The following is a 21,179-nucleotide window of genomic DNA, read 5'->3' as shown; positions in this document are numbered from 1 at the left end:
ACTCCTTCTGTTAGTTCCATTAAGAATATTTTAAATTCAAAGGATCTGCAGTTCCTTTGTCGTCTTATACATATTTAGTTAGCTTGTTTTTATTTTTTAACCATCGGCTACCCGAAAATTTACTCCGGGCAGATTTGTAAGAGCAAAACACTCTCTCTTAAATTTTTAAAGAGACTTTTATAATTTAAATTCGAGATTTCTATTTAACAGAGAATGAACTTATGACATCCCATCTCATTGAACTTATTTTGTTAACATGCATGCATACATGTTTCTACCATTGCATTTGTTATTGTTACGATTATGGAAAGTTTCTTTCATGGTACAATTTGAAAAAAAAAAAAAAAAAAAAAAGACTATTTTTACCAATTTCCAATAAAAAAATCTAATTTTTATGTTTGCATTAATTATTTCTCTTATGAAAATGTTATATAAGGTACCCATTTGCTTACAGTGAATTGACTTTTTTATTTATAAAAAAACACCATCCATTATCATTAAATGAAGAATTCCCATGTATTTATGAAAAACAAGATGCAAAATTTGTAAAGAAAATGACAGGCCAATGGAATTGGCTGACTGAATATACTTTGAAAGGTATGTCAACAATAATTATTGCATTGTCATCATTTCAATTCATAAATAAACTCGCTCCTAATGTGAATAATGTCTTGGACTGACCTAACAAACTTGGTGTGAACAAATGACTTCTTTTTTCTTTGCTTTTCTTATCTTTTTTTTTTTATTATTATTATGCAGCTCCTGCACGTTGAGTTCTTACCCTAAACGACAAAAATAAAATTACAAAAAAGGGGAATTATTTATTTATTTATTTATTTTTAGGGTTTGTAGTATTTGTTTGATGTCACTTAGATAAAGCATAGCAGAATTGTTTGAAAGTGGCTTGGAATGGTCCTTTCTCCAGGCCTCTCTCTTTCAATACAACTTGCATATCATACTCCAATGTTAAAGCTTTTGTAATTCCAAACTATTGGTCCTCTTGATAAAGAATTGACAACCCATAATTATCCTATCTAATTATAACTAAATGTGTTTAATATATATATAGTATAACTATCATATTTGATTTATTTGCAAAATAAAAATATAATTGAATTGTTTATTGTTGGACATAATTTTGTTTTCTTATTTAACATATATAATAAAGCTTTAAAATGCTTTTAATTATATAATGTAAAGAGTTGAAATATGCTTAATAAGTTTGTCCATTGGTTCGATCTAAAATTAGGTTTTTCAAGTATTTTTGTTTTTGAACTGGATAGAAACTGGAAATACTAGATTTGGTATCCTGAACCCCTGTGATCACCATTTCTACAAATTTTCCGTGAAAAAATAAAAAATAGGTAAAAATAGGTCATGGGATGGGAATCATGCCAAAAATAGAATTGGAAGGATTATTTTTTAGTTTTATAAATTTAACATAGTTGTTTACTAAAATTACCATCTTTAATATTTAAGCCAATTTAAGTATATATGAAACTAAATTTCCATCACTAATGATTCCAAGGATAATATTTAAATTTAAATTTATAATAATATATATTCAAGCAACTTAAATATTATTTTTAAATATAAATTTAAGATTCTACTAAATATTGTATTTAATTATTTGCAAAAATAACTTAAAAAATGAAACTAAGAAAGAGGAGGCCCCCAATTCCAAAGGTAGGCCCAAAATCTTTAAAAAAGTTGAAGCCCAAGATCAAGATTCTGCATGGTAACCTGCCAAAGCCCAATCAAACTGGGCTTCAGTTTCAACTTTGAAGACCAGCGATTCACGGGAATTTTATTAGCTAAACGAACAGGTAAATCTATCTGAAACGAAAGGTATATCTGTACAACACAGTTACACTGAACTCCGGTCTTTCATTTTTCAACGACATGTCGTTTTCCATAGATTAGAATAAAGAGAACTTGTCGACAAAGGAGGTCGCCAAAGATCGTACTTCACATTACATAACCTGTTGAAACTCTCTCAAATCTCTGCTGGACTGGTATAGCTATGGCGTCCATCTTCAGATCGAAACCGGTTATTCTCATACTTTTCATACAATTATGCCTTTCTCTCTTCGGTCCGGGCCTTGCGATTTCATCCAGGTACGTTTTCTTTTTAAAGGTGCGAAAATGCGATTGTTGAAATTAAAAGGAAAAGAAATTGCAAACTGAAGTTGGAAACTTCTTTAATGATAACTCAATGGGAAGATTTTTGTTACTAGCTAGTTCAGTTCGGTTTTACCTTCAACTTGCAGTAGGTTTGTCCTTGTCAACCATAATGGATCGAACTTTAGGGTTTTGAATTATTCAGTACTCGTTCATGTTCTAATTAAACGCTTATTTTACTTTTCCAGTTCTGTAGATGGTTACACCATTAATGGTAGAGTGAAGATTGCAGGTAAATTTTTTTTTTTTTTTTTTTCTCTGTTTCTATGTATGGATGGATCTCTAAATATTGTAGAACGGAGTGTTAAAGCTTAAGAGAAACTTGAACAAAGAACTTTAAACAACTGGAATTCTTATTTGCTGAGGATTAAACGGTTCAGACTTGCTATATATAGCTTTACAATAAAGACAAAAACAAAACGTAAACAGCAAAACAAATAAATCCATAAGACTAGGACTCTCCTAAGGAATAGCACTTCCCTAAAGAATAGGTCTTTATTCAACAGAATCCAAAAACTAATCAACTCCTAACATACCCTCCCTTAAACTTATTCTTGGCTAAAAAGAATTAGTTTAAATCTGAAAAATCACAGACGCCAAGCTTCCTTCGTAATTTCTGGAAGGCTTCTAACTTGAGAGGCTTTGTAAACAGATCAGCAAGCTGATCGTGAGTGCCACAAAACAATAAGTTTACTGTTCCTTCTTTGGTAAGATCTCTGAGGAAATGAAACCTTACCTTGATATGCTTTGAACGCCCATGTAGAACCGGATTCTTTGACAGTTTTATGGTTGAAGTATTATCACACATAATTTCCGTTCCTTCCTTTTGTGAATGCCCAATCTCATTGAGTATTTGTCTCATCCAAACGGCTTGACATGCGCACGCAGTTGCAGCTACGAACTCTGCTTCTGTTGTCGACAAAGTGACTATGGGTTGTTTTTTAGATGACCAGGCTACTGCTCCTCCATTCAGCATAAACACGTAACCTGAAGTGCTTTTGCTGTCCTCCATGTCACCAGCATAATCACTGTCAGTGAATCCAATTAATTTACCATCTCCGCCCCTTTTATAGAAAACCCCATATCCAGTTGTGCCTTTCAAGTACCGCAAAACCTTTTTTACTGCTGCAAAGTGTAATTGCGTTGGACAAGCCATGAAACGGCTAATTAAACTCACCACAAACATTAGATCAGGCCGTGTGGCAGTAAGATACATCAGACTCCCCACAATCTGTTTGTACAAAGTCTCATCTGCTTTGACACCATCTTTATCTTTGTCGATTTTCTGTCCAGGAACAATTGGATTACTCACAGTGTTGAAATTTTCTACCTCAAAACGCTTCAAAACCTCAGCTGCATACTTCCTTTGACTGATAAAAATTCCATTTGAGCGTTGTAAAACTTCAATACCGAGGAAAAATCTCATTTGACCGAGATCAGTCATCTCAAATTCACTCTTCATGGAACTTTTAAATTCTCCCAACATTAATTCATCATTGCCGGTAAACAATAGATCATCAACATACACACTTACAATCAGAATTTTACCTCCCCTTCTTTTGACGAAAAGTGTGTGTTCACTGGAACTGCTTTGGAATCCCTCCTTGATAAAATAAGCTTCAATTCGACTGAACCAGGCTCGGGGTGCCTGTTTTAACCCGTAGAGCGCCTTATTCAGTTTGTATACCAGTTGCTCACTCCCTTTCTTGACATAGCCTTTCGGTTGCTCTACAAAGACATCTTCTTTCAATTCCCCATGCAAAAAGGCTGATTTAACATCCAATTGATAAAGCATCCAACCATTTTGAGCCGCAAGTGCTATAATCATCCTTACAGTGTCCATTCTAGCCACAGGAGCAAAGACCTCAGTGTAATCAACCCCATGTTTCTGAGTATAGCCTCTTACGACTAACCTTGCTTTGTGTTTGTCTACCTCACCAAGCTCATTTAACTTTGTTTTGTAGATCCATTTTACTCCTATTTTCTTTGCACCAGCTGGTAGGTTGACTAGATGCCATGTCTGGTTCTTTTCGATAGAGTTGATCTCCTCATCCATAGCCAATCTCCATTTTGAGCTCTTTACAGCATCCTCATAGCTTACTGGATCTGACACTGATAAAAATACAAAATTAATATCATCTTCCATGTTGACATCTTCTTCTTCGGATAAACCTTCACCGGTCACATAGTCTGTTGACCATATGGGTGGTCGTCTTGTTCTGCCCTCCCTATGAACCAATTCGGATTCATCAATTTGTTCAGCAACTGGATTAATTGATGTTGTGACAACAGTTTCAGCAGAGGTATCTGCAGTTTCAGTGCTTGTTTCTGCAGTTTCAGTGCTTGTTTGTACTTCCTTTTTTTGAATCTCTATGCTCTCTTCCCAAATTAATTCTGCTTCATCGTCACAATTTTCCCAATCCCATTTTCTATCTTCCTCAAACACCACATCACGGCTCACGATGATTTTCTTTTCAACTGGATTGAATAATCTGTACCCTTTGGATTCACTGCTGACTCCGAATAATACACAAACCATGCTTTTGTCTTCCAGCTTTGTCCGTTTAGCATCTGGAATATGAACATGACTGATACATCCGAAAACTCGGAAATAATCTACTGCTGGTTTTACTTCACTCCATGCTTCTTCAGGTGTCATGCCTTTTACCGCTAGTGTGGGAGAGCGATTTAAGACATGATTTGCCCACATAACAGCTTCAGGCCAGAATTTTTTGGGCACGCCTTTTTCAGTCAACATAGCTCGAACCAGGTTCATTACAGTTCGATTTTTACGTTCTGCGACCCCGTTTTGTTGCGGCGTGTAGGCAGTGGTCAGTTGTCTCTTAACTCCATGACTTTTGCAGAAGTCATTGAATTCAACAGAGTTAAACTCTCCTCCTCTATCGGTTCTTAGGCATTTTAATTGCATTCCAGTTTCTGTCTCCACGAGATTCTTGAAACACTTGAAGAGATAAAATGTTTCTGACTTTTCTACCAGAAAATATATCCAGGCTTTTCTAGAAAAATCATCTATGAAGCATAATAAATACCTTTTTCCACTGCTCGAAGATGGTGTAATCGGACCACATAAATCTGCATGAACAAGACCCAATTTTTCGGATGCTCTCCAGGAACTCATCTTTGGAATTGGAGTTCGATGTTGTTTCCCTTTCATACATGCCTCGCAGGTGACACTTGGTTCCTCAATTCGTGGCAATCCTTCCACCATGTTTTTGTGCTTCAAGGTACGAAGGCCTTTATAACTGAGATGGCCATAACGTTGATGCCAAAGTGTTGACTGATCTGTATTTGAAACTTGTAAACATTTACTCACACTTGTTTTTGATGTTTCTGCTAGAAGAATGAACATCCGATTAGCACTCATAATGGATTCTGCGATTTTTCCTTTCTGTGGATGATAGACACTACAAGCTCCATTTTTGAACAGCACCGCACCTCCTTTTTCTTGAAGCTGTCCAACACTTAAAAGATTGTTCTTGAGTTCTGGCGCCCAAAAAACTTCCCCAACAGTGTAACAGGTGTCCTGCAGAATTAATTTCACAGTCCCAATTCCAGAAACTTTCATTCTGGTGTTGTTTCCAAGTTTGACACTATGTGTGAACGTTGTGTCTAAATTGGAAAACATATTTTTATCACCAACCATGTGATTGGAGCAACCAGAATCCAGGAACCATGCGTCACTTCTTTTTGCTTTATGTTGCTCAACATAGGCCATTAGTAACATCTCATCTTCTTCATCGAGCTCTGTATAGTTAGCTTCATTTTTCTTAGGACATTCATACTGAAAATGCCCTAAATCATGACATCTGTAGCACTCAACAGTAGCCTTGTCAAAATTGGTTCTACCTCTTCCACGCCCCCTTCCTCTGTAACCTCCTCTTCCTCGATTGCTTGTGCTCGATCGACCTTCTATTTTCAACACCTGGTCTTCATTACTGTTACTGGGTCGACGAAATTTCTGTTCATGTACCACTAATGAGCTCTGCAACTCATCAATGGACATTGTGTCTGTATCCTTGGATTCTTCGATGGATACAACAACATAAGTGAACTTCTCTGTCAGGGTGCGTAGAATTTTCTCTACAATCTTCTTGTCTGGCATCTCTTCTCATTTTATTTGCAACTAACATCACCCGAGCAAAATATTCTGTAATCGTTTCATCATTTCGCATTTCCAGGATCTCAAATTCTCTTCTTAAGGCATTGAGAAGAGATTTCTTCACCTTCTGATTTCCTCCAAACTTCCGTTTCAGTGAGTCCCAAACAATCTTAGATGTACGACGGTCTAAGATTTGTTCGAAAACAGTTCGATCAATAGCCTGGAACAGGTAATGTTTTACCTGATAGTCCTTGGTCTTTGCATCATCCAGCTCTGCCTGTTGAGCCTCAGTTAATTTCGTCCCTTCTGTTGGTTCCGTGAAGCCTTGCTCCACCAAATTCCACAAACCTTTTGCTCTAAGCAAATTTTCCATCAACTCACTCCAATGATCATAGTGACCGTCAAAGTGAGGGAGCTTTGTTAAAGTTTTGTCATCTGCCATTCTCTCAGTGTTTGACAAACGTTGAAGATTGCAACTTCTCGTTTCAGAAACCCAGTGGGGGCTCTGATACCAATTGTTAAAGCTTAAGAGAAACTTGAACAAAGAACTTTAAACAACTGGAATTCTTATTTGCTGAGGATTAAACGGTTCAGACTTGCTATATATAGCTTTACAATAAAGACAAAAACAAAACGTAAACAGCAAAACAAATAAATCCATAAGACTAGGACTCTCCTAAGGAATAGCACTTCCCTAAAGAATAGGTCTTTATTCAACAGAATCCAAAAACTAATCAACTCCTAACACGGAGAGGATGAGCTTGATCCATATAGCCTGTCCCATTAGATTGGGATGAAGAGTTAGTTGAGATAAAGAATACTAATGCTTTATTTTTATGGCATTTTCATAGTGGCAAAAGTTGATTTTTAATAAAAGAAGAGTACACGAATAAAGAAAAAAATAATATTGTTTCTAGATATCTCAATTGCTCAAATTCGAAGCAATTCTCTCTTTTCGACGAATGCACTAAAGAGCCACCTCAAATTCAGAGGAGGTACCCCTTCTCCCGAAGTTTCGGGGCTATTTTTCTGAGTTCCTTTGAGAGAGCTGTCTCGCACCCCTTGGTATTTTGAGGCAGAAGACCTCGAAAAAGGAAAAAATCGTGGTTGGGATGCTTATAGTAGCAAAAGCAATTGGGATTATTATTTTATACACTGGAAGAATCTGATTTTCAATGTGACTAGATAATGCATCACTGATCGAGAAAAAGATTCTTTCTTTTCTATAATTATAAGTTCAATTAGAATTTGACAATGTTTTTCTTTTCTTTTTGATAAGCCATAATTTGGCTGAATCTTAGATTTATTACATTAAAATGGTATCTGCAAATGCTCAGAATTTGACCTCTCATTCATGCAAAAAGAATTGATTCTTAATAACATTGTTAGTCCATTCCTGTTGCCTTGCAATTTAATCAAAATGAAAAATTGGTGGAAGAGAGTATATTAGGCAGAAAAAGAAATTTGGTGCTGATAGATGAAAATGGTTACGCTTATTATACAAAGGAAAGCCCAGCCCTTGTCTGCTAGGTGTATATGGTAAAATAATCTATACACAGTCTCCGTGGTCAAATTAGCTTTTGTGACTAATGGTTCATTTGAAACTGTCCCATTATTTTTTCAACCAATGCTGCCTGAAATCTGATGCATGTATTGAAACCTTGATGGAGTGAATGATTAGGCAATCATTTTGAAGACTAATAAAAAAAAGTTTGATTTTTGGATTACTTTGCCACACATACATGAAAATTTTGGTTGCGCTCCATCTTGCTGTTTATTTCTCTGATTTGCACCTTCTTAGTTCAGCATTATTGATGTTATTCAGCAGGTCTGGGTGCAAAAGGATTTGGTCTTCCTGGAAAACTATCCAATGTCAAAGTTATTCTCAATGGTGGCCAAAGCATCACTTTTCTGAGGCCTGATGGATATTTTTCATTGTATCCTACTTTTTTTCTCCATGGTTCTTTTTATTCTAGCCATTCTGAGGAATTTCTCCCAGGCGTTCTTTTCACTTGTTGCTGAGTATAATCTATATTATTTTATTATTAAGGGAATGCTATTAAACACGTTTTGGGAGATATCATGATTCCTTGACTTGTGTACTAAAAGCTATAACGTGCCAGCAGGGACTCATTTAATTGAAGTTGCTGCAGTAGGCTATTTCTTTTCTCCAGTACGGTTTTCAATCTCAAAAATGATGTTAACATTGGATGACTGTGTTTTTAGATTTCTTTTTATTGAATTTCTTCAAAAATGTTTAGGTCCGAGTTGATGTTAGTGCCAGATTCCCTGGCAAGGTTCAGGCAGCATTGACAGAGAACAGAAGGGGTCTGAGCGAGTTGGTATTAGAACCAATCAGAGATGAACAATACTATGAGGTTGAGCATCCTTCTTATATTTATCATTGTAGTTGATTTGTTTATCAATTATTGTCTATTTTCTCATATCTCGTTTTGTTACAGATTAGGGAACCATTCTCTATAATGTCTGTTGTCAAGAGTCCAATGGGTCTTATGGTGGGATTTATGCTGGTGGTTGTGTTCTTGATGCCCAAATTAATGGAGAACATGGGTAAGTTTTCATATTTGATATGAAATTGCTGTGTTTCTGTCTTGATGTCTTGCAATTGCAATAGAGTTAAATGTGCAAACCAGCTGATTTGGCTAACGATGCATTATTTTTATGATCAAATGTTTTCACTCATGATAATGGTTTCCAGAATGTCATGAGTGATCATCTTGTTATTGTGTCAGGATTCCAGATTTTGATCAAAATATAAATGCTGTTCTCTTTCACATGCATTGACCTCTATCCTTGAATGTTGCATTGACTTGCTAGTTCTGCACTTGAGTGAATTAGCTTTTAGTAGAGTTCTAGCCATAATTAATATGTTGGTTATCTCTCCTCTATGTTTCTCTATTGTAATAGATCCTGAGGAAATGAGGAGAGCACAAGAAGAAATGAGGCAACAAGGGGTTCCCTCCCTCGCAAGCTTATTGCCGGGAGCACAAAGATGAACCTTGTCAATTGTTAGAGGCGAGCTGGAAAATTCTGCAGCATTGTGTTGAAAGGCTTTGTTAGAGTCGAGCAGAATGTTCAAGCATATTGTCAATTGTTAACGATGTCCATGGCCAAAATTTCATGGAGACTTAAACTAATTATATTGGTTTCAGTTTTTGAAGATTTCGTTCCATTTTTGTATTCCTGGTATCATCGTCTTTTTCACTTGATTGAAGAGCGTACAAAATAGGAATTCACATGCAATACTTCTAGTGAAGTATTTGAATTAATGTAATTAGTTAAATAGGGGCAGAATGCATAAGTTTATCCCTATACTTTCAATGAAAACCCTGTAGTTGAACTTTTACTTGATCTTGTTTACATTTACAAATTTAACCCTAACAAAATTGGAGGGATGAAAGAACAATTAATTTAGAGGGAAAAAATCAATGAGAGGGTTATTTTATTTTTCAATTCAATGCACATGTAATGTCAATGGCAAGCTAAGATTTTAAGGATCACTGTGAACATAAATTGAACATATTCTCTAAATTATATCTATTCAGTTTGTTTTGGCAAACCAAAATGGTCCGTAACTCACATTAAAATTTCTTACAATGAACTATTTTGAATTCTTATGTATGCTATGAATTTTTTAATGTCTAATTTTTTACTCCATTTCAGTAGAAAGACCATTATAGTCGATGCACCCTGACTTGATTCAGTGACATGTCAGTGACGATGGCAAATCAATTTTAAAAAATGGATTCAATTGACTCCTCTTTTTTTCAAAATTTTCTTTAAATACATATACATTTTTCTAAATTGATCCTCTTAAATTTGAGGTTGAACCATTTTTATTATATTTTATTATATATCACTTTAGAAGATTTTTTTTACTGGATGGTGATACCAAATCCATTGGTCAAAGTTAAGCTTAAAATGTTTCATACGTTTCATATGTTTTCACCACCTTTATGAAAATATTGTACTCTACTTATTATTAACACAAGCGTGTGTTCTGTTAATTTTATATTGAGTACAGACAATTAGACATGTTCTTGATCCTTGTAATCCTTCAGTTACCAAATTCATTTCGCAACGCAAAATTGTAAATTGTATATTAATTGACCTGAGTGAACCTTGGATTCTTTCCAAGTCATTCTTTATCTTAGTTTGCTTGATCGAATGATGAATGTAGTTTTAGCATTTTATTTGTTTTCTTTCTTGCCGGTTTGGTAGACTTGTCAATTGGTTAAGTGATCCTCGCTGAACATGATGACTTGTCAATGGATCCTTGCATTTATAAAGACCCAAATGCACCAGTAGAAGCTCGTGTCAAAGACCTTCTTTCAAGAATGACTTTGTAAGAGAAGATTGCCCAGATGACTCAGACAGATCAAGATGTTGCCTCTCCTTACTACCTCAAAGACCTCGCCATTGGTACCTCTCTCTTCACTTTTAGTTAGTGAGAAGATAATAATTAATAATTGCTTATTGGGTTTTTTGAAATGAAAGAAAGAAATAAAGGAATTAAATGATTTTTCTGAATTTTTTGTTCTTTCAAGAATTTTATCATACATTTGACGGACTATTATTTGGCAGGGAGTGTTCTCAGCCTTTTAGGCAGTGGACCTTTTGGGAATGCTTCATCGTCTGATGTGGCGGATATAGTTGATGGGTTTCAGAAGCTAGCACTTGATTCACGGTTAGGTATACCAATTATGTATGGGATTGATGCAGTTCATGGCAATAGTGGTGTCTATGGTACCACTGTATTCCCTCACAATGTTGGCCTTGGAGCTACTAGGTGAGTTCTTTAATGCATTGTTTTTGATTAATTTAGAATAGTAGCATTCTCGTACGTTTTTCTGTTAAATTTAAAGAATTCAAAATATGGATTAATGCTTTGATTTTGGCTTCTGAACTCTAATTGTCATAGGGATGCGGATTTAGTACGAAGGATTGGCATTGCAACAGCTCTTGAAGTTAGGGCAAGTGGCATTCATTATACTTTTGCTCCCTGCGTGGCTGTAAGTTGTTGCCTTATTGTTGGTTATTGTTAGATAATAACATGCATTACCCAACGTGTGGTTTGGAGTAAGTGATAGTGTTTGGGAACTGAGAATCTGAGAGAAAGAGAAGGAAAAGTGAGAATAGAAAGAGATCGATAGGGAAGGGAGAGATAAGAGTATGAGAGGGGGAAATACCTGACCAATTATATCTTTATAATTGGATTCTACATCTACAATTACAAACCAGGCCCAGTATCGTTGAGTACAAAAATACACAGAAAGCCCAAATACGTCTGAAGTTGAACCCAAATTCATAAACAGTATCAGAACTCAATATTCACAATTAGATTGCAATCATATAATGCCTAAAATTATTCTTTTTTATTTATTTATTTTTTTTTGAAAGCCTAAAGAGAGACTTTATTCAAATAAAATAATGCGAATGCAAGATAGATGGACCATGTCCAAACTACAAGACTTGCACATTGGTAGGATACTCTTGTTAAACAATGAGTCCCCATGTTAACATGTTTATTAATCCAACGAGCTAAGATGTCATTATGACAACTAAGAAAAAATTTACAATCCTCAACCACTACACCAAATTCAGAATAATCCACTGAATTGGAATACAAAGCATAAAAAAGAGACTGACAGTCACTATAAATACAACCCGAACCTGTCATATTACTAACAGCCATTGAAAGGTAGCTTGCAAGGCCAAAACTTCAATCAATTTTGCCTCACCATACGCCAAGAAACTGCTGGAAATTGTCTTATAAAGCACACCCCCCTGACACTCACAAATAGCTCCAAATCCCGACATTCGTTGTAGTTCTTTAGTTTTAAGTTCATATTAATAACATTTTTCATTTTAAGTTCTGTACTTTTGGCAGGAGATGCACTGGCTAAATTGTTGAAGCCTTCTCAGACTGACATAATGATATGCTTCTTGGGAGGGGTAGCAATACTCACTTCTGTATGGTTCAGTTACTATTTATAATTAAACGAATTTTTTCTTACGTCCAAAATAGTTATTTGGTTCAGAATAAATGCATTCAAACCAAGAGGAGTCGGTTTAATTTGGTTTTTGAGTTTCGGATTTGGTTACTTATAAAAATGCATCTGGTGGTTAGAGAAATTGAACTGGTTCGATTTGGTTCGGCTCGGTTAATCAAATGCTTGCCCCTACAGTCCTTAGTTTGGTCGGGATTGAAGTCCTTTCTGCAGGAAAAGTTATTACCAATTTGGTTATGTTATTTAAATATACTACAAAACTATGCTGCTTTACTAAAGTTAGCAACTCAGAAAATTACAGAAAATAAAAATTGGAAAAGAAATAAAGCAATAGCTCCTTCTGCTCTATCATCACAAGAAAAAAAAAAAAATACACTGTTGTACTACATGGTTGGTGTAAGATTGTAAGTTTTAGAAACCACTTGCTCTTTATCTAGGGTAAGATGCAATGTTCAGAAAAGCTTCATCATAATGATCCAAATCTCTAACTGCAATCTCTAAATCCAACAATGATGGTGTTGGTAGATAGGATGTTGTCTATGGGTCTTTCCTTTCATTACTGTTAATGTATGGGTTTGAGATTCCTTTAATGGTTGCATCAGTTTTGGATCTTGTATTTTAAAATTGATTTGATCAGGTTTACTTGTGTACCCCAACTTTCTATGGAGTGGAATGAATTATCTGTGTTCAAAAAACAAAAAAAAAAAAAAGATCCAAAAAATGTTATAGTAAACCAGATATGAAGTTCATATAAAATAATTTAAATAATTTAAACAGGATTATTTGTGACAAATAGTGGATTATTTCTTCCTTTTTTTTTTTTTCCTCTTTCCGGCTAGTGTTGACAAGTAATGCTATATTCTTCATATTCCTTCTTCATTGAATTGAAATTATAATTTTCTGTATAATTTATCTTAATGGTTGCTGCCAGGTATGCAGAGATCCCCGATGGGGAAGGTGTTACGAGAGTTACAGTGAAGACACCAATTTAGTTAGGCAGATGACTTCGATTGTTTCAGGCTTGCAGGGACAGCCACCTGAAGGACACCCAAATGGCTATCCTTTTGTGGCAGGAAGGTCAAGAAATTAACATCAATATGATTCTTTCCTTGTCAATCACGAAAGGCAACCCTAGTGGGCCAGAACCATAACACCATTGTTGATTGTTCTCATTGGTTATTTGATTCCAGAAACAATGTCATTGCCTGTGCTAAGCATTTTGTTGGAGATGGGGGAACAGACAGAGGCATAAATGAGGGGAATACTATACTTTCATATGAAGATCTAGAGAGGATCCACATGACACCCTATCTTGACTGTATTTCACAGGGTGTTTCCACTATTATGGCGTCCTATTCTTGTTGGAATGGGCATAAATTGCATGGCAACCGTTTTCTTTTGACAGAAGTTTTAAAAAATAAGTTAGGGTTTCAGGTAAAGAACATTGATGTCTAACTTGCAATATCATTTGAGCATTTAACTAAAACAATGATGTGGAAATTCAGTTTCCTATTGGCTTCTCTACTAATCTCCAATTTTTCTTTCTGATAATCAGTGAAATACAAATTCTCCTGACATTAAATTGACACCCTTGATAATACCTTCGGGGTCTTTTTGTTCTCTAAAGAGAGGAGATTACTGGAATCCTGAAATATAGCACTCATCCGATATTTTCAAATTTTCAAATTTTTGTTTGTTTATGGAACTAAAAAGTGATGAACATCTTGATATGTTTTATGGAAATTTGTTATGGCAGGGTATTGTGATCTCTGACTGGGCAGGAATAGATGAACTTAGCCAACCTTATGGCTCAAACTACCGTTACTGCGTCTCTTCCGCTGTTAATGCTGGAATTGACATGGTAGAGACTAAACCTTAATTCAAATATCTCTAGAATAAATATCACTTTCCTTGTTTATGGCGTCAGTTTCTGCAGGTGATGGTGGGCCATAAACACGAACAATTTGTGGAAGATCTGATGTTTCTGGCAGAATCAAGGGAGGTACCAATGGCCAGAATCGATGATGCTGTTGGACGAATACTGAGAGTAAAGTTTGTTGCTGGTCTTTTTGAATATCCCTTTGCTGACAGATCTTTACTTGGTATGGTTGGTTGCAAGGTGAATTTTCACACTCTCACACAATTGTCTATTTTATCCCTTTCACTTGATTGGGCAACTGCATCATTAGAAAATACATGCTTCGTCCACTTCTCATCAGCATGCATTAGTTGTATCACATTTTTTATTTCTATTGGATTTTATAATACAAGTCAAAAATAGAATTTAGATATCTGAAAGTTGTTAATATATGCACTGAAATCAACAACTTATACAGTGCCAGATGGTGAATCATGTGTCACCAACTTTAGCAGTCTGATTTCTGCTTGATGTCATATCCAAGCCCTTGATTCAGACCAGGAACAATAAAATCAAAATTCAGTGTTATTTTATGGCATGAACCATTCACTACAGACAAAAGAAGAAAACATCAGGCATGAAGAGAGAATGTAAAGGGGATAGGTGTTGCCAATTGGAATAGGACAAGAAAGAATTGTGGTGTCGCCAATTCCTGGTCCAGCCCGTTAGACAGGATTCTTACCTCTTTTCTTTCTCTATTTCTTCAGCTGAGATGGCTACGACTTTCCATAAATCTTTCACTAATCCCCTCTACATCAAAAACAGGTGAAGCCAACCCCTGGGTAAATACCTGTATTTGATACTTGTAAATAGGAAGAGGGAGATACTAATCTGAGAACTAGAAACTGTTATAAAAATTTTCATTTTTATTGCTATGCCATTTTTCACTTGATTTTAACTCAAGCATCATTTTTAGTTGTACATCATCGAATTGATTTGTTGCTGGTGATTCCTTTTAAACTCAGTGACCTTTTGACAGATGCATAGAGAATTAGCACGTGAAGCAGTGCAGAAGTCTTTGGTTCTCCTGAAAAATGGGAAGGATCTGAAGAAACCTTTTCTTCCATTAGATAGAAATGCTAAAAAGATTCTTGTTACTGGAACACATGCAGATGATCTTGGATATCAGTGTGGTGGCTGGACTATAACTTGCAAGGGATTAAGCGGCAAGAGTACTACTGGTATGCAGTTTGCTTGATCGCCAACTATTAAATATAATTATGTTGGTGTGTGTGTGTGTGTGTGCAAGTATTTCTATTTTCATTGATGATGTTCCTTGGTAGGAGTTTCTCTCACTGGTTGGTATTATTTTCATTTTCCTATATGTCAACATTGCTTTTCTCCTTTTGCTTCATGCTTTATTACCTCCTTCCCAAGGATGAATTCCATTGATAAATTGCATATACAGACTCTATGCGTGCTCGATGTATACCTTGGTTCTTACTGCTGAGTGCATGACTGCATGTTTTCATCTCCAATGTCTTTCCATATTGAAGTCAGTTTCCAACTTTTATGGAGATAACAAATATATAATTGAAGTTAATTTTGCCAAGCTTGATAATATATTTATGGGTTTACTTTGTTAACTAGTAATATGTGATTCCGTCCCTAGCATTCCTCTTTCTCCTTGTGTGCATGTGAGAATAGGTGTACAGCGATATGTGCCTTTACTTATTTTTTGTTGTCTGAATAATCGGGTAAAGTGTAGCATTCTGGTCAGAGCCCTTCCTGAAAAGAAATAAAGTAAATGTCATTATAAATATAGAAATTAGATATTGTGTTTCCATGAAAAACCTTCTTACAGTTTCTTTTGATTGTAGTTTGGACATTTTATTCAGGGTTTAGTGGCTGGGTACACAAAGACAGTTTTCCTATACTTAAACACCCCATTAATGATTTGGTTGGATCCTAGATCCTTACATTTAGCATAGTGAGATTTCTCCATCCAACTTAATCGGCATCCTTCTGATTTTGTGACTCCATGGCTATTAGCCAAAATTGACATTTTTCTCATTTATATTCTCTAGTGCCTAATTCTGCTGATAAATATGAACATCTCATTTATGAATTCATTTGCATTTTAGGTATGACAATCTTGGATGCTATTAAAAGGGCAGTGGGAGAGACAACAGAAATTATATATGAGAAATATCCATCACAAGAAACCTTAGCAAGCCAGGATTTTTCATATGCCATTGTAGCTGTTGGTGAAGGTCCATATGCAGAATGCACTGGTGATAATTCAGAGCTTGTGATCCCCTTGAATGGAGCTGATGTGATTAGTTCAGTAGCTGATAGAATCCCCACCTTGGCAATTTTGATATCTGGGAGACCTCTAGTTTTAGAGGCATGGGTCTTAGAGAAGATAGATGCTTTTGTTGCTGCTTGGTTGCCCGGAACTGAAGGAGCAGGAATCACAGATGTTATATTTGGAGACTACAAATTTACCGGTCGACTACCGGTGACATGGTTTAAGAAGGCTGAGCAGCTCCCTATGCATACTATGAATAGTGGAGATGATTTGTATGATCCTGTATTTCCCTTTGGCTTTGGCTTGACATACAGCGGAGAGAAATCCTTGGACTAATTTATTTGAAGAAAAAGGGTAGCTGAAGGTCCAAGTTTCCTTATTTTATTATGGTTGTAAATAGGTTGTCCATGCATAAGTTCCTACCTTAACACAGTGTTTTCGTTCATCATCAGTGGCAGATCTATGTTATGGAGAGGGGTCAATTGAGTGTGAAGTTTGTAGGCAAACACATTTGTAGGCGTATCATCAATGGCGGATCTATGTTATAAAAATGGGGTCAATTGAGCATGAAGTCTACAAACAAATACATTTGTGTGCGATCCGAGCTCTGGTACCATATTATAAAATAGATAGGGCCTAACTCACTCTTCAAAAACTAGCCCAAGGGAAGAAAATTGCTCATGTTTTATATTTTGAATAATGACCTTATCCCGAACCGAACCAATGTGTAACAATAACTATGTCAACTGTGTAAAGGGCAGTGCCTGTTTCTTTTTCAAGGTAAACCGTGGTTAATTGAAAAGGGATAATCAACGTGGTAGTTGTGTAAGGATTTCAAGCTGGCAATAATCAGTTGGTGTATGTGAGATGTGTAAGTAGATGCATAGGATCAGAAGACACAGAATAGTAGGATATAAGCACAGGCAAATCAAGAGCCTAACTTGACTTGTCGATCTTATGTTCTTAAAAACCAGCAATGAACTCAAATATTCATTTAATCTTATAATTAATACTTAAAATCTTCGCTCAGCATTTATGAATAGGAGTCGCATTTACATCTTCAGTTAGGATAGGAAACATCCTATAAATATTTGTATGACATCCATTAGAGGACACATTTTCAATCTCCAACAATATCTAGTATTCTTTCATCTTTATTTCTATCAATAATCATTTGCATTTGGAGAATTCAATTAACTGTAGGTGACTTGAAGTACATTGAAGTCATCTAAATTTACAAAATACATTATTTTTTCCAAGATTGTGATAATTTTTACGGAATTTTGACAAAATTACTTTTTTTTTTTAAATTAGTAATTTTTTTTATATTTTACAAAACAGTGATTTCATTTACAGAATTTTAATAAAAGTACATTTTATTTTATAATTCGTCGCTAGATTATAATCTTTGCAAAAAAAATCACTTTTTTACAAAATAATACTCTTTTTGTCCTGTATTGTTTGTATGATTTGATAAAATACACATATTAAAAATTTAGTTAACAAAAGTTATATTGCTTTTTTTTCCCTTTAAATTATTAAGATATTAATAAAAATTTTTCATTTAATGAACAATAATAAATGATTATTATAAGAAAAATAGTTATTTAAATATCTAAATTTAAAGACCTTACAAACCTTTTGGCACATTAAAAAAAGAAATAATAAGCAGACAAAATGAGATTTTTTAGAGAATCTTGATAAAAATACAATTTATTTTTTACTTCATTGCTAAATCATTAATTTTTACAAAAAAAAAGACCACCTTTCTACAAAATAGTGATGTCTTTTTAAAATTTTTTGATAAAAGCACATTTTATTTTATTTTGTAATTGACTTACCTTTTACAATGGATCTCAATCGCTATATCATTAATTTAAAAAAGACTAATTCTATAAAATAATGATGTTTTTTTTGTACGCTATTTTAATAAAAATACATTTTATTTTGTACTAACTTATCTTTTACAACTGTCATTGCTAAATCATTAATTTTTTTTAAAAAAAACCCACTTTTTATAAAAGAATGATGTGATAAGATGAGATTGGAGGAATCCATTTTCTATTAACTAGAGTACTCGAGTTTGAATTTTAGTTATGAAATTTTTTTAAACACTTGAATCGAGCGATTTGTCCCATCTTTTGTCGGCCTATCCGGTGCGAATCGGGAATAATAAGACAAGTGAAAAGAAGAAGAGAGAAAAGAAAATCGAACTAGAAACTCTTGTAAAATTAAAGAAACAGAGAGCTCCGACTCTACCTCCAAGAAAAAACGAGAACTGACGTTAGTGCTTTTTGGAGGCAAATCTCAAAGCCAACGCAACACCCAGAAGGAGCGGAAGTAACAGAAGTACGAAGAGCTTCACAGCCAAACTATTGTATTTTGGTTCTCGAGCTGTAATACGTATTGTATTTGGAGGACGGTTCTTCTTCTTCCTTCCCCAAGCTGGAACGCTCTTCTCATCAATATCTCCGATGTAATACTTCTTCATCACTTCTTTTGCATCTTGGCTGTGTCCAACATTTTCATAATCACCCGTCGCGTCTTTCTCTGCAATATTTACTTTTATCTCAATTTTATTATCCAAAGGAATTCTCTTTTTCAAAATGGGATGTTAATCCTACCTGTTGCTGCTAATAACACTTCGTCTCCTCCTGGGTGCTCTTCCAGAAAATTGGTTACATCGTAAACCCGACTGTACAGTTTTTTAATTGAGTATTAATATTAAAACATAGCTAATCAATCTTAATTAGCAAAGATGAAATCAAATCGACAGACCTTGCCATGGATTAGAAGCCAGCCACTCATGTCTATCCTTGTGCTTTACAACGTCATCAAATGATGGATTTTCGGGTTTGAAGCCATTTCTCTGCTGTTATTTGATCAAATACTAATCATTCAAAATAACAAATTAATAAAAAAAAAAAAAAAAAAGAGAAAGAACAAATAAAATGATGAAGAAGAAAGAGTCTTACATCTAAAAGAAAGCAAGAGATGGAGAGAGAGACAGAGGCGAAGTCTTTGAGCACAGAGTTTGGTTTAGCTAATAAAATCTCAGTAGGGATGTTCATTGTTCATAAACCGCATCAAACCATTCAAATTGAATCAAACTAATCTAAATCAAAATCCATGTTTTAAGAGTTGATAGTTTGGTTTGATTTCAAAATTTTAAAAATCGACAACATTAGTTTGGTTATGTTTTTGAGTGTTAAAACCGTCAAATCCAATCATATCAAATTGAAAATGTAAACATTAATAAATAATTAAATAAATAATGTTACTTTTCTTGTTATATCATATGGGATCAATTTGCCTAAACCAGATCCATAACTTCATCCATTTATCAAATTAATCAAAACATAATTTTTTTTCAAACGGTGATATTTCTAACCATGTATTGAAAGAAAAAAAAAAAAAAAAAAACTAGTAACAAGAGCATGTGCTCTATTTCTTTATGTTCCTGATCCTTGCAATTCTTGATCAATTGCGTAATTTTAAAATTTCATATTCATTGACTTGATTAAACCTAAGTTGCTTTTAAAGTCAATCATTACGCCGTTGTAAGTCTTTTGTTGTATTAAATCTATAATTTTAACTGTTTTATCATACTAAACCTGTTAGATATATATTAACACATCATACAAATAATCGTATGAGTGCAAATTGAACATATTTTTAAACTATATTTATCTAATTTATTTTCGTAAACTAAAATAATGTATTACCCATTTTAAAATTTCTTATATTTATCATCTGAACTCTTTGAATTCTTATGAATATTATGAAAATTTCAAATATGTCTAACTTTTTACAACAATGAAAAGGCCCATTTGGTCGATGTAGAATACTTTCTTTATCATGACAGCCTTATATTTGAAAAGGATAATCTTATCAAATTTTATAACAACATAATATTTGAATCCTCTTGACCACAAAAGTGTTTATTAATTTGACGAATCAAACGGAGAATTATCTCATATTGTATAACCTATACTATTATCTTATCACTTGAAATAAAAAACTTCAAAAAAAAAAAAAAATTCAAGTATCTATTTTATTTTCTTTATTTTCAGGTAGATTTCTTGAGTGTTGGTGCATTCTTCTTTTAGTTTTATGTTTTGATTAACCTCTATAGATAAGATTTACGTGCATCCGTATATGAGTCTAGCCATATACCAAATTAATTAAAAACGGTCTTTTTTTTTATTTGAAATGAAAGTATTTCTGACCATTCATTGAAAAAAAAAAAACAATTTTTAAAAATATTTTTCATATACACCATCACAGATTATAAATTACTTTAGGAGCCCATTAGTGGCAGCCAACATGTGTTCTGATCCTTGGATCGTTTATTATCCCAACGGCAAGTGATGGGTGGAATTTTTCAATTTAAAATCTATCCTAATTTTTTGTTTTTTCCAGGATCTATTCAAAATCTGAAGACCGCCATTGTTTGATTCTTGAATACAAAATTCAGGGCCCAAAGCCAAAATTTTAAATTGTATACTAGTTGACCTGACTAAACCTTAGATGCTTTTCAAGTCATTCTTTATTATTGCTTGATCAAATAATATATACATGTACATATATGGTCATGTATAGATGTCAAACTGAGTTTTAATTCTGAACTTCTAATAAGCCAGAGCTCATCAGTAATTTCATTTCTTGCAACCCGCT

At 34.4% G+C, this 21,179-nt stretch overlaps 3 protein-coding genes across 7 annotated transcripts; 2 read left to right on the top strand and 1 right to left on the bottom strand.

Annotated features, from left to right (window-relative positions):
* The first annotated feature begins 1,904 nt into the window (after nt 1-1,904).
* LOC105630788 (ER membrane protein complex subunit 7 homolog) lies at nt 1,905-9,668 on the top strand. Of its 2 annotated transcripts, none has more exons than XM_012212759.4 (7): nt 1,905-2,118; nt 2,370-2,413; nt 8,130-8,238; nt 8,411-8,474; nt 8,563-8,679; nt 8,764-8,872; nt 9,230-9,668. In XM_012212759.4, exons 1-7 carry the CDS (start codon nt 2,024-2,026, stop codon nt 9,316-9,318), a joined length of 627 nt encoding a protein of 208 aa, XP_012068149.2. In that variant the 5' UTR covers nt 1,905-2,023; the 3' UTR covers nt 9,319-9,668. The 2 variants fall into 2 exon arrangements, with proteins under 2 accessions (XP_012068149.2, XP_012068140.2); XM_012212750.4 differs by having other exon boundaries at nt 1,906-2,118; nt 8,127-8,238.
* A 633-nt stretch (nt 9,669-10,301) lies between these two features.
* LOC105630781 (uncharacterized) lies at nt 10,302-17,304 on the top strand. 4 transcript variants are annotated; one of them, XM_037638466.2, is made up of 9 exons: nt 10,302-10,744; nt 10,907-11,111; nt 11,244-11,334; nt 13,265-13,410; nt 13,524-13,767; nt 14,090-14,194; nt 14,261-14,452; nt 15,231-15,432; nt 16,336-17,304. In XM_037638466.2, exons 1-9 carry the CDS (start codon nt 10,687-10,689, stop codon nt 16,836-16,838), a joined length of 1,746 nt encoding a protein of 581 aa, XP_037494394.1. In that variant the 5' UTR covers nt 10,302-10,686; the 3' UTR covers nt 16,839-17,304. The 4 variants fall into 4 exon arrangements, with proteins under 4 accessions (XP_037494394.1, XP_089577573.1, XP_037494396.1 ...); XM_037638468.2 differs by lacking the exon at nt 10,302-10,744 and adding an exon at nt 12,213-12,277 and having other exon boundaries at nt 11,074-11,111; XM_037638467.2 differs by lacking the exon at nt 10,302-10,744 and adding an exon at nt 12,213-12,295 and having other exon boundaries at nt 11,074-11,111.
* A 1,366-nt stretch (nt 17,305-18,670) lies between these two features.
* Nucleotides 18,671-19,493, bottom strand: LOC105631413 (cytochrome B5-like). The gene is made up of 3 exons (XM_012213523.4): nt 19,281-19,493; nt 19,127-19,197; nt 18,671-19,052 (listed from the first exon to the last, which is right to left on the bottom strand). Exons 1-3 carry the CDS (start codon nt 19,286-19,288, stop codon nt 18,787-18,789), a joined length of 345 nt encoding a protein of 114 aa, XP_012068913.1. The 5' UTR covers nt 19,289-19,493; the 3' UTR covers nt 18,671-18,786.
* Nucleotides 19,494-21,179: the final 1,686 nt, after the last annotated feature.

The sequence above is a fragment of the Jatropha curcas genome, chromosome 5 (genome assembly GCF_041381405.1).
Source record: "Jatropha curcas cultivar XTBG-Jc1 chromosome 5, XTBG_Jcur_1.0, whole genome shotgun sequence".
NCBI lineage: Eukaryota > Viridiplantae > Streptophyta > Magnoliopsida > Malpighiales > Euphorbiaceae > Jatropha > Jatropha curcas.
The sequence above is the reverse complement of the archived record's forward strand: the minus strand, read 5'-3'. Positions and strand labels throughout refer to the sequence as shown.

Excerpts from the sequence above, each read along its gene's own strand:
- LOC105630788 (XM_012212750.4), top strand. The coding sequence starts at position 2,024 with ATGGCGTCCATCTTCAGATCGAAACCGGTTATTCTCATACTTTTCATA. Across the intron at positions 2,414-8,126 it reads TGGTAGAGTGAAGATTGCAG|CAGGTCTGGGTGCAAAAGGA; the intron begins GTAAATTTTTTT and ends GATGTTATTCAG. Across the intron at positions 8,239-8,410 it reads CCTGATGGATATTTTTCATT|CTATAACGTGCCAGCAGGGA; the intron begins GTATCCTACTTT and ends GTGTACTAAAAG.
- LOC105630781 (XM_037638466.2), top strand. The coding sequence starts at position 10,687 with ATGACTCAGACAGATCAAGATGTTGCCTCTCCTTACTACCTCAAAGAC. Across the intron at positions 10,745-10,906 it reads CCTCAAAGACCTCGCCATTG|GGAGTGTTCTCAGCCTTTTA; the intron begins GTACCTCTCTCT and ends ATTATTTGGCAG. Across the intron at positions 14,195-14,260 it reads TTAATGCTGGAATTGACATG|TTTCTGCAGGTGATGGTGGG; the intron begins GTAGAGACTAAA and ends TTATGGCGTCAG.
- LOC105631413 (XM_012213523.4), bottom strand. Across the intron at positions 19,053-19,126 it reads AGTGTTATTAGCAGCAACAG|AGAAAGACGCGACGGGTGAT; the intron begins GTAGGATTAACA and ends TAAATATTGCAG.